The 13070-nt window shown below is 39.0% G+C and overlaps 1 protein-coding gene across 8 annotated transcripts in view; it reads left to right on the forward strand.

Moving 5' to 3' along the window:
* SYNRG (synergin gamma) overlaps positions 1 to 8805 on the forward strand; it is a 60630-nt gene extending 51825 nt beyond the window's left edge. For 5 of the 8 annotated variants that reach the window (XM_075074098.1, XM_032779360.2, XM_075074100.1 and 2 more), the window contains 3 exons: positions 2657 to 2767; positions 3247 to 3282; positions 4619 to 8805. In XM_075074098.1, coding sequence (XP_074930199.1) covers positions 2657 to 2767; positions 3247 to 3282; positions 4619 to 4750 — 279 coding nt within the window. In that variant the 3' untranslated portion in view covers positions 4751 to 8805. Of the gene's footprint in view, positions 1 to 2656; positions 2768 to 3246; positions 3283 to 4618 lie in introns of those variants that run through there. The other 3 variants (XM_075074099.1, XM_075074105.1, XM_075074103.1) reach the window with 2 other exon arrangements.
* Positions 8806 to 13070: the final 4265 nt, after the last annotated feature.

Raw genomic sequence — 13070 nt, forward strand, 5'->3', positions numbered from 1 at the left:
CTTTTCACTTGAAATAAACTTTTTACAGTCCCTGTCCCACCTCGTGAGTACCACATATTGGTGGCAAAAAGATCTTAATAAAACCTTGTCAGATTCTGACTGGCTTTATCTAATGCAACAATTGAGAACATCAAAATATTGTTGCTCAGTTTTAGGACAGGTTGAGATATCGGTGGACACCTAGATATTACTGTGGTGAGCATTCTTCTCTCAAGGTAGATAGTTGTCGTCAAAAATGCTGTTTCAAATGTAAAAGATTCCTTAACATTCATGCACGGTTCTTTCATATTTAAATAGGGTGTATTAAGTATTTATATATTAGTAAGTACTTCAGAGTATTCGTAATTAGTGGCCAGATTGTGCTTCCCTTCTCTCTCACTGTAGAACCTTATTCCACTAGTAGTCCTATTGACGTCAGCGGGACTACTCATGGAGTAAGCTACTCTTCAGTGTGAGTGAGAATGTCACAGTCTGGCTGTAGTACAGTATACAACTAGGAATTGTTTGGTAGGTGAGTCTTTTTCCCCAGTTAAAGGCAACAAAGATGTATAAACTGTGTCACTGCCTTGCTATCTGGTCATGATATAAAAAGAAAGCATCACTCCGAAACTGTTAAGAATCTTTGGCTGGTGTGGTGCATCCCTGTGCACATGATCCCGTCAGCAGCTTTCATGTTGTTTCTGTACTCGGTTTTGCCACAGGTTTGCCCTCATGTAGCAAAATTCTATGATTGATGAGCAGAGCACATGTGGGGAAAACTCTTGCCTCTGGTGGGCAAGGAAAAACATGTTTACTAGGTTTGCGAAATGGTTTCGCTTAGGGAGGATCTTACTGCAAAGAGAGGCAGTTTACATCAGAAGATTCTACCACAAAGCCAGGACCTGAAGAAAATCTGGTCAATGAGGCTTAGGCAATTGTGTGGTTTATCTGTTGGAGTTGAGGGAGGGCTAGAATAAATTATTCACATTTTTTCTCTCTCCTTTCTTCCACCCTTCCCTCCTTGACCCACCAACCTCACTCCCTAGTGACAATTGTGAAATTTCATCCTGAGTTACAATCAAGGGGGTTTTTGTTTTAAACATCTGACTTCAGTATACAATTCCCAACCCATATATTGGTCCTGAACCAGTCATTTACTAGCATAGCCAAATACAGTTAATTCCCCAAAACACAGGTTTCTTGCTATTTGATAAGGACTAGTTTCAAATATGCTAGTAGGGTTTTTGATGTGGGAGGATCGGAGTATTGCAGCACATCTCCACAACGTCTCCACTCATATTTTTTAAGTTTTAAACCAATAGCAAACGATTGTCTTTGCTTTTGTTTTAAAAAGCAGATAATGGGTCTGCTTGGTACCTAATGTATGGCACATACCTTCCTGTAAAATTACAATCATGGATTCCAAATGGAGCAGAAGTGCCAATTAAGTACGTGTGAGTCCCCTAGCTCACAGGCATGTGCTTGAAAAGGTTAATTTAATCATTTAAAGGATTAATTTTGTTACAAAGTAATTTTATGCACAGCCTTATGGTTTTTCATTGCAGATTACTATATGACCTTCTCATTTGCTTCACTCATGCATTTGATAAACAAATATTAGAGTGCCTTTTTTCATTTGATTGATCTACTCAAAGATTAAAGGCTTTTTTCAGGATTCCAATTATTTCTTAAATTGTTCAGCTATGGGATCTTGATGGGAATACCTAGACTATGGATTACAAGTACGCATCTTTTTTATGATCACCCAGAATTTTTAAAAACCTCTTGCATTTGTATCTCTATGCATTGCTTTTGATTGTTTAAACATTACACATTACAACGATCCTTCAAACGAGCTTCAGTGTTTATACACCGTCCAAATGCGAAATTGCACTGACCATTTCTCTTGCCACCTAAATCTAAAACTGTGCACCAGGAAAGCTATAATACATACTGAGATCTCTTTTCTGCTTAAACACACAGTTTAAGCAGAAACTGTGTCCTCACACTCCTTTCCATAACATAAACTAATATACAAAATAAAACAATTAGCTCTCTTAATTGTCGCCTGGTTTGCCCAGCCATTAATATTCAGCTGTGCACTGATATGCCCCCATTCCAGATACAGGAAAACCCTCGATTATTAACTGCCCTGCTATGGGTAAGACATTAGTGCAAAATTGTGAGTGATTAACATTGATATGATTAACCCTAGTTGACGATCTAGAAACTGCACTAGCCTCAATGGTAATTTATCCCATGGCATCTTTATAACTGAAAATAATGTGCCTACTTGTGTATATCTCAGCCCTCTCCTTGGTATGCAAGAACTGTACAGCAGCAGCCACTTGTGCTCTAGTTTCAGAAGCGTGGTCCCTTTTGAAGTGGAAACATAGAACTCCAATATTCTCTCCTGTTATCTAATCCTTTTTCAAGTACTTGAATGTGGTAAATTAATGTCCATGGAGATTACATAGTAAGTTTGAAAATATGCTAATGGCTTTGATTAAAGTAAGCATCAATTTACGGGCATGTATAGTATGTTATCTGTGCCCTGTGATTTCATTTGGCTTCATGCCCCTCCACAGCAGCCGCACCAGTAATTTGTCGTCATGTGTGTGAATTTTTTTCCAATTACTGAAATTGCCTAAACCCAATTGTCTCGTTATTCCTGTAGCCAGATGAAAACTCATTGGATTTCTCTTCTTGTATGCTGCGTCCAGGGATTAAAAATGCCCAAGACCTCGCCTGTGGGGTGTGCCTCTTGAATGTGGATTCTAGAAGTAAAGTAAGTGCCAAACCCATTTTGCATTTACTACTTTAACTCTCCATCAATGCCTAGTCTATGCTAACAAACATCCTGGCTGTAATTTACCACCGATGGTAGGAATGGTGGAATCTGTACTGTAGGCAGGGCTCAAACGTTGTTACTACCACATCATCTGGAAGCTTAACCCCCCCCCCACCACCACCAATGCTCAACGGGCATGGGAGAGATGTAACTGGTGGCAGTTGTGTATGAAGGCTGAGGTGTTAAATCCATTTATAAAGGGCAGCATGGGGAACAGACTTGGAAGCTGAGATTTAAAAAAAAGCTTGTAATGAATTTTCCTTTATAAAATGTACCTGTGCCTGTGAAGCCAGGAGGGGGTCATTGTCTTCAATGTGGGGAGGAGGGACCCCAGAATAGAGAGACAGCGATTAATAGCCGACCAATTCTTATACATTGGGAGTTTTGTTGATCTTTTGGTTTCAACATTATTTCAGAAAGAAGAGAAACCTGTGGAAGAGCATCCTAGCAAAGTACGAATGAGTAAAACGATACTCTTCATAGATTCATCCTCTTAATTATGAGCATGGAAGGCAAGACTTGTGACCAGCCTTCCGCTGTCATTCTCAATTGTACCAATCATGAATCCTTTTCTTATAGTCATTTCTGTGACTGTAACATCCAATTTGATCAACTAACACATGCTCGAATCCTCCCCCTTGTCTTGTCTGCATGCCAGTATATCGTGAATAACTTCCTGGTTTTTGTACTACTTTTGTGGTGTGGTAGATAATTCATTGTGGTGAGTTTCTGAACAACTACAGCTTCCTGGGTTCTTGTTGTGGAAGGAGAATGGTAGCTTTCGTGTGAGATAATCTTTGACCTTTTGTTGTCTTACAAAGTGATGCTCCAGCTATTGCTTTGGGATAACACAAAGGCTATCATGGGTTTAGAAATCCAGAGCGAAAATGTTGTTTTTGGTTTGTTTTTTGGTCAAACAACTATATTTTCAGCAGTATTCCAGAAGGTAACTCAGCTCTTCAAGAGAGCCTTGCAATAGGGAAGTACACTGAAAAGCTCCAAGCCGTTCTGTTGTTGAATGGGAAAAAAATTTAATCTTTTCCCCAAAAGAGCTTATGTAAACTAAGCCCTATAACTGCTTTTTTTGTTAGTGCTTAGATGTCTGAGTAAACAACATCTCCTACTAGCAACAACTACATCAAACCCCATCAGATATTCATCTTGTTTATAGATTTTTCACTCTTTATTCAAAAAGTTTTTCTTATAAAGTAGTTGCTCCTAACAGAAGACACTGGACCAAACTGTACCTGGACCTGCAGTAAGCAGGCACAACTTTGGGATCAGAGGAGTTGCAACCCCTTAAATCACGGAGCAGTTTGGCCCAGTGAATGAAATAATTTGAAATGCTTAGTTATGGGCTGGCCTAACAAGTTATCTCTGAGGTACAGTACAGTGTACTATTTCCTACCTTTAGAAGATAATTAGTGAAAGATGCATGCAGCAAGTTGGATTAGCTCCCAGGTCTGAGGTCAAATGTAATACTAATCAAACCATTCAGTACGTGTCCACTACTAAAACCTGGTGTAGTGACTGAAGCTTACAGCTTTAGACATTCCAGTTGGGGATGTGGTCTGCCTTCAGAAATTCTTGCAGACTAAAATGAAATTTTGCTTGCCGTTTGGTCCCTTTCCGCAGTTGAGGATGGTGTCTATAGAGTGACGGGGCGAGGTCTGATGTTATTGTGCCTTCTTAATGTAAACTCATCCGCAGATATCTGATCTCCTCTTTAGCTCTTACATCACTCACCAGATGGGACTGTCACACTTGTTTCAATTTTTGTTGTTCTAGGCTTTTAATTCAGAAACAGATCATTTCAAACTGGCTTATGGAGGGCACCAGTACCATGCAAGCTGTGCAAACTTCTGGATCAACTGTGTGGAGCCGAAACCTCCAGGCCTCATTTTGCCAGACCTGCTTTGAAAGGACTTATGCTGAAGGAGAGATCACGTCAGTCAATGACAAGACCTGGTCTTGATGGTGGTGATGTAGGGGAATAAACACTGAAGGCTTTTTTGGGCAGTGGTTAGAGTAGTGAAATGTTCATTTCTGCATTTCTTCTGTACTGCAATAGGTCAAAACCACTCTCTCATACGAGTTCCCATGAAGAATTTCACTGGAAGGTTCAAGCCATCATTGGGGTTTTCAGAAATCATCAGAGAATTTTGCACTGTGGCATTTCAATCTCTCTCTCAAGCTGAAATTGGTGAGCACTTTTTGAGACGTAGCAACTCATTGCGGTAATCAAGGTAAATTGACGCATGAGGTGGAATAGGTCTTACCATTTCAAGAAAGAGATGAAATACTAGGCTGTGTGCATTTAAACTGAAACAGCCCCTTAACCAAATGCGTGAAATGTGTATTTGCTAACTGTTCTTTCCTCTAATTTTAATTTATGAAACCAGAGTGGTGTTTTTTCTTAGATATTTGCTCCTACAGTATTACAATGCACAAGAAGTGACAGTAATGTTCAAGGAGAAGTAAGTTATTGACCTAGAAGGAATTGGATTGTTAGGTTGCAATGAGCCATTGTTTATTTATAGAATTATTGTTCTGTATTACAGAATACATTTTATTCATACATTTAGTGGTTTAGTATTGGGAGAAGAAACTGGGATAAAAATCATTGTATCTAAATTTTTCGTACCATATCTAGGCTTCAGTACAGGCAGCTGGATTTTAAAACTTGCAATCTCTTCTACTTTGATGTAAATACTAGACCAATCTTTTTCCCCTTTACTGGACTTGTCCCACAACTGCAGACTTAAGGGAATGTACTTTCAAAATGATGTATTATGCATTTAACCCTCGGCGCTTTATTTTGTAATCATATAAGTAAGTTGCTGCACATCATGTTGAAAATCATACCCCACTAATATCAAATGCCCACTCCTGTATATTTCACTACACATTTATGGTGTATAAAAATGCTTTTCTTGATGGGACTCCTGTGCATATCTCATGCAATTTAATGTTGTCCATCAAGGCTCGCTTTTTCCCAGACTCCCAGAACTGATGGCACTGGTTGCCTTTGAGTTCATAGTTCAGACAGATATTAGCTTTTTCACACTGGAATTCGAGATTTCCCAGCAGACTGCACAAATGCGAAATACATGGGTGCTTTTGGCCGGTGCTGCTGTCTGGATAGTAAGAGATTGATGTATCCGGCTGTCACATGATGTTACTCACAAATCTAGATGTATAAGATTCTTTCTTTAGATACAACATCCAGATGACTGTGCAGAATACAAAAATAGAATATTTTTACTGTGAAGACAACTTCCCAGTTCAGAAAGAACATAACAGTGCTTGAACTTCTGAATTACTCATTGCTTTACAGAATTTTTAACCCAATGGAAATGTGCTTTTGTTTCAAAAGGGCCTTACCACTATATGGCCTCTTAGTTTTGACTCTGAGGTAAGCAAGAGTTGCTGTTTGTTTCCTCGGTATAACTGATGATGTCATCGTTCATTGATTGATTGTTTCTCAAAAAGACCTTGAGAGAAGCTTCCTTCTTTCCAAGATGTCAACAGCTGTCAAAACAAGCCTTGTCTCTGTTCTAAGTAAATAGCTAATATTGACCTGTGGTTTTGATTTCCTGTGAACAAAATTGCATAGGGGGTAAAAATGAAGGTTTGTATAAAAGGTTAGTTCTAGTAACAGATTAATATACACCAAATGAAAGAGATCTTGGCTAATAAGAATGCTCGGTGAGTGACCCTTATTTACATGAATTAAATTTAAAATAGATCTTCCTAGTCTCAGAAACCTGCTTATTGATCTAATAAGTAACATACTGCGCCTCCTGGTATCAGACCCAAGCTAATCAAGTGGCAGCTTTTCAATAACAATCAGCACCCACCTTCTGCTGTGCAAAGTGTATTGAAGCAAGCTGATTTCTGTTTGGCTGGCCACTATTTTACTTACTAGTTGTGTTGTATAAGTGCAGTAGACCTCAGAACAGCTCATTGTGACAAGATAATTTTCTCCCTCGTCAAATATTTCATGCTTAATCTTGACAATACACTTCTTGCCATGCCATGTGCTGCTGTACACTTCTCATCATGCCTGGTGTTTACTATTGCAAGTAATCCCACTGACTAGTATAGGACTTACATTAGTAAGTTATCAGGATCAGACCCTTAGGTCCCGATTCAGCAAAGGACTTAAGCAAACGTCTAACAGTAAACACATGATTTGTACCTCTGAAAGCAATGGCACTGTTTGCATGCTTAAGTACTCTGCTGAATCAAGGTAATAGCTTGTATAAATGCTGTATGGGGACAAGGGAAGCTTTTTATTAGCATGGGCTTCCTCCGCGGCTCTTCTTCTGTTTTCAGTTTTAAGAGCATGGCCCAAGCTAAAGTAGCTACAGTGTGGAAACTCTACAGCAAACTTGTATTCCAAATACAGTACTGGTCATTGCACTGTGGCAAAAGTTGATTCTAATTATGTTCTTTTTTTAATGTACCCGCTTGTTAAGCAAATGTGTTATCTCTGTTAGAAGTATCCAGCACGTCTTTGGCACATAAATAGGGGGAAAGGGCATATATGAGTATAAATACAGTTGAGCTTATTGGAGTATGGCACTACTAGTCCCCTGCTCTGTACAGAATGGGAAAGCGGCAGGCAGTGTTACAGTAATCATGTCAAGCAAAAGGGCATTTTTCTAAACACCTTCAAAGGGTTCTCATGACGTGAATGTTTTACGTTTAGATACCACTGATAAGGGCATTGCACAAGAAGGATCATTCCACTTACGTATCCTAGTCATTAAAATGACTCAGTGTTGCATTCAGCTTCTGATCTATTATACTGTTAGCCAGGGGCCCAGTGTCCTTGGAAACTGTATCCAAGGTTACAATATTTTCTACACTGGATTGTGTCGGACCACTTTCCCTTGCTTTAATTGAGCGTAGGTTAACACACACAGAGACTTTCTTAGCCTATGGTGTGTTAGAACTGTAAATGAATTTCTTTTTGGATGTCGTCTGTTTCATTATCAAAATTTGTGAACATGAATATTTTTAATGTACATATTCTCTGGATTTGCCTTGAGATTGATTGCCTAAGGAAAATTATTTTTATTTGTTTTTTTGTGTGTATCTTGATTTTTAACAGGCTATTTTCTTGGTTAATTTAATTTTTTTTCCTATATTGTACTCCATAGGTTTCTAATGGTGCAGTTTGTCTAAACTTCTGAATTGAAATATACTAATGTAATCTTTCCTTCCAGTACTTACAGGCATTAGGGACAAATCAAACTATATCAAGATCTCTCTTGATAAATTGGTTGTCATGTGACTTTTTAAATACCCCAGCAATCTTTCCAACCTCTCTTTGTTATAAAGTTTTTTTAATTTGTTACATGTGAATTATTACATTCTGCACTTGAACATTCCTGTGAATTTTCAGCCCCAGCAGCAGTTTGTTTTTACTTAAGTTTATTTTGAACTAAATTGAGTAGCACTTTCTTGGAAAACCATGTAAAATGTGAAATTACGATGAAGTACGGCCTAAGAAAAGAACACTTGTGAAAACCTAAGAAATATACTCTTTCCTAATTAGTTACATGTTAAATTAATAAGACCTGGAACAAAAAGGATGCCTTTTCAATAAAAGCTGCTATTGTACAACTACATTTTTCTTAAATATCTTTTGCTCTCTGGGCCTTTATTTAATTCTGATTCTCAATGTTAAAATGTAAATGAAATAGTTGTGTTTCTTCCTGCATTTGGGTGAATATACATTTCCCTTGTGTCGATGGCTTTGTGATTAGTATAGCAGTGGATCCTCTTGTTTTAATCTGTGATGTGCTGGAGTAGTTGCTGGTATTTTAAACCTGGTAAGAATAGTTTTTATTATTTTACCTTTTAATATATGATTTACTTCACATATTCTTGCAACGGTTTATAAATACTTCGTTGAATCTCAATGAAATGTTGATCTCAATAAAGAACTCTTTATTTATGATAAACTTGTATGGTGACTTGTTGCAGGATGCAGCCAGTAGAGTGTTGCGGTGTGTTACTGATTCACATTGACATCTCGCCTTTCATACTCTGAGAGAGAATCTGTTTAGGTGGGCTCTGATGGGAGTTTTCCACTCAAACATAGCGATGAGATGGAATCTTTCCTGCTACGATGGGGGATTTGAGAAGCTTTCCCCCAGCAAAACATACTTGGCAACTTGATTGATCTTTATTTTAAGTGTTGTGCAGATACTACGTTTTGCACCAAGTTGTCTGTAGTTCTTGTTTAAATACAGGTGAAACAAACACTTTGATAGCTGACACGTTGAGTTTGGTGGTAGCATTAATAAGTACCTGTGTCTGGCTCTGACTTGGCAAAGCACATATATAGTTAAACCTGTGCTTAAGTGCTTTCCCAGGTCAGTGGATAACAATGCACCCCACAGACCTACACTAGACTGGAGTGAATATTCTTTTTTGTCTAGAGGTCAAAGATGCCATTATTTCTAAGCTATATCCACAACACCCAAAGCAGAGTTACCAATAAGTCCCTTGTACCCATAGGTCCTATGATAAAAATGCAGTCTGGAAGGAAAGTGATTGTGCTGTCATAAGATCTCAAGGCTGCTTAGTCTATAAGCCTTGACATTGATTTGATAGTACAAAATTAGGAACAACTCAATGAATTTTAACATGAATAAGTTTATGCTGTGCCTTCTAGCATAACAACTGGTGCAGGCCTGCTGATTATGTGGCAAAAATAACTTGATGGGGAGAAAAACCAGAATTGCTTGAACTGCATAATGTTTTGGTTTTGACTCTCTTCTGCACTGAATTATTGGAAAATTAATATCAAGTCTCTGGGTAGGAATGAGACCAGCCTCCTAATAAAGCAGTCCTGTATTTGCACACTGTACTCCATGGTTAACAAATGTTTGAGATGCCTCACCTAGCAACCTGGAAAGCGTGAGCTCTTGAAAATGAGCTGCAGTGGGTGTAGAGAGCTATTTAACTATATAGAGAGGAGAACTTCCTGTTAGCAATAGAGTTCTCTGTATGGAAGAATGAGCTTTTCAACAAATCCACCAGAGAGATGTTTCAAGATATTTCAGATTCATCAACTGCTGGCGATACTGGAGTTAATAAATCTACAGCTCTACCTTTAACTGTGCTTGTAGTTTATAGATGGCTGTTTTGAGGATTCTTGGTCCCTGGTCTAATTAGTACTTTCTTGTGTTGAGAAGGGGGTTTGTGTTAATCTTCTGGTAGAAGCATAGGGCAGGGAGTTGGAGGATTTGGGATCTGGTCCTCAGTCTGCCACAGTCATGTTGTGTGTCCTTGGCCAAATCACTTAGCATCTCTCTGGGTGAAATCCTGACTTCATTGAAGTTGATAGCAAAACTCCCACTGACTTCATAGAATCATAGATTATTAGGGTTGGAAGGGACCTCAAGAGATCATCTAGTCCAACCCCCTGCTCAAAGCAGGACCAATCCCCAAATGGCCCCCTCAAGGACTGAACTCACAACCCTGGGTGTAGGACAAGGATTTTGTGCCCTGTGCTTTAGTTAACTCATCTGCAAGGCGCCTCGATTTAAAAAAGATGTGGACAAACTGGAGTGAGTCCGGAGGAAAGCAACAAAAAATTGTAAAAAGTTGATAAACCTGTCCTATCAGGAAAGGGTACAAAAACTGGGCGTGTTATGTCTTGATAAAAGAAACGGTTGGGGTGGGGAGACCTGATGAGTCTTCAAATATGTTAAGGGCTGTTTTAAAGAGGACAATGATCAATTGTTCTCCATGTCCATTGAAGATAGGACAAGCAGAAATTGGCTTTACCCGCAGCAAGTGGGAATTTAGGTTAGATATTAGGAAAAACTTTCTAACTGTAAGAGTATTTAAGCTCTGCAGTAGGCTTCCAAAGGATGTTGTCAAATCCCAGTCATTGGAGGTTTTTAAGAACGGGTTAGACAAATACCTCTCAGGGATGGTGTAGGTTTACTTTGTCCTACCTCAGCACAGGGGGTGAACTAGATGACCTCTTGTGGTCCTGACCAGCCCTCCATGTCTATGATTCTAAAAAGGGGAAGAAACTCCCCTCCTGCACTCAGCAGTTAACAGAGAGAAATGTAAAGAAGGGTTTGCAGTGGAATTGGGGGTACACATGTAAGGAAAAATAACCATTTAAATATGTGGTCTTGAAAGCGTTAAGGTATTTTAGAACAACTTCGTTTTAACAGTGGTTTCATTATGCCCAAAACCTTGGGTACATATATGTGTTGAGCCCACAGCTGATGTGGTTTCTGCGGATGCTTCTCCTTTCTATGCCTCAAGAGGTAAGCAGAGTTCTCCCTTTCTATATCTCCTTGCACCATTATCCCACCAAATGCAGTAAGCGGCCTTGGAGCCCAATTCACTGGCCACTGACTTCAGTGGGAGTCATTCCATTGACTTCATTGGACACTGACTCTGACCCTACAAGCTACTGTAGCATTTTCTTTTCCCAGTAGCCACGTGGTACCTACCCACTGTGGTGAAATTCAGATCTTCACAGTTCATTTGAAAACTTCCTTCCAGTACTGAGTTAATCCAAGTGTATCTCTTGGATTCAGGCCAACCCTCTGTCATGAATCTATTTAAATTTTGTTTTCCCACTGATGCATGTGCAGCTCAGGCAACAGAGACTTGATTCTGATCCCATTTAAACATTGTTTTTTCACAAGGGACAACTTCGTTATTTTCAGTAGTTCTGATTTACCCTGCAAGACCAGAATCCTGCCCACTACGTTGTAGACTCTACACTGTCTGGTGCAACAAACCATTATGACAAACACATCAGTTATTTCCAATACTTGTCTTAAACCAGAATATCAGCATTACAGACATTCAAATACAACTCTAGAGGATAAAAATGCAGTAAGGAGCCCAATTCAGTGCCTGGCTTTTCTGTAGCGAGAGGTCTATGTTAATGTGTCTTAAAGGTCTAGATTTAGTGTACGCAATTTAGTCAAGTTACTGGTAACTGATTACAAGATTTAATAAAAATCCATTTGTATGTGTGATGTGTATTAACACTGAAGCTTAACGACCATTGTTGCTGGAATTTCAGAGATGGTAAGAGCCTGATTATGAACAGGAACTCCTGGGTTCTAGTTTTAATCTTTATTAAGATTATTTTTTACAAGTATAGTCTCTCATTTAAATCAGATATCTATCTCTATGTATCCAGAAATCTGCATCTTCCTCCTTTAGAGAAACAAGGAAAAACGCAAACAGTCTTGCTGAGTAAGTTACTTGCTCTGTTCTTTCGATGTTCCAGCTATGTTTGTTAAATAGTGATATGCAAAGATGTGGATAATACTCACGACTCAGCTGTCATTTCATCTAGTATCTTCTACCACTTTTCAGGCTAGAACCTTTTCTTTTTTCCCCCTCATCAGAAGCAAAACAAAGCAAAGACTTCTCTATGAAGACACCTTTGTACTGGAGGTTTAACAGATTAACGTATTTTGCTTAGAAAATTCAGGAATGCAACATAATCCTTGAGGCCCTAACACTGTGTGAATTGAAAAAGATCTGAGGCAGATCACGACTATACTTACAGCTCAGTTATCAAGCAGATTTACCGACTTTCTATTTACTGGTTGACTGAATACTAAAAAATACAGCTCCAACCCCTTTGGGAGGGTAGTCGTGTAGACGAAGCTTAATTTGGCTGGCCAGTGTGGGAAAGGTTAACCCATCACTTCTGTCCTGGTCTTCACTTGGAAATGAGCTCTGTTGTTTGCTCCTCAATCATGCAAACACTTACTCATGTACATCAAATTATTCAGGTGTATAAATGCTTGCAGGATCTGCTACCCTGGTGTGGAATGGGGGTGGAGGAAGGACGTGGCAGCCTTCATTTGTCTTAATTGTTTAAATTATTTTATTTATGACAGGCTTTGACTGGCTTAACTATTTATAAAGGTTTAAAAAGCTGGCTAACTATCTCTAACACTATATACTGAGAGCCACTATGGTATTGAAAGAAAATGACAGCATTAGCAACACTTTTCCACACTCCTCCCTCCCTGTCTCTTAATAAAACCAACACATTGAATTGGAGTTTAGAGGTGGAGCTCATTCATTCTGTGCTAGTGCCGCTCAATGGCTACAGGGTTTTGCGCGGAAGAAAATAAGCTAGTAAAGAAATATCCAGGCTACCTCATCACAAAGCGTACTTTGTTCATTAATTCTGTCAAGTGCCTTTTAGTTCTTCACTTGTAGT

Source organism: Chelonoidis abingdonii, chromosome 20 (assembly GCF_003597395.2).
Source record: "Chelonoidis abingdonii isolate Lonesome George chromosome 20, CheloAbing_2.0, whole genome shotgun sequence".
NCBI classification, from domain to species: domain Eukaryota; kingdom Metazoa; phylum Chordata; order Testudines; family Testudinidae; genus Chelonoidis; species Chelonoidis abingdonii.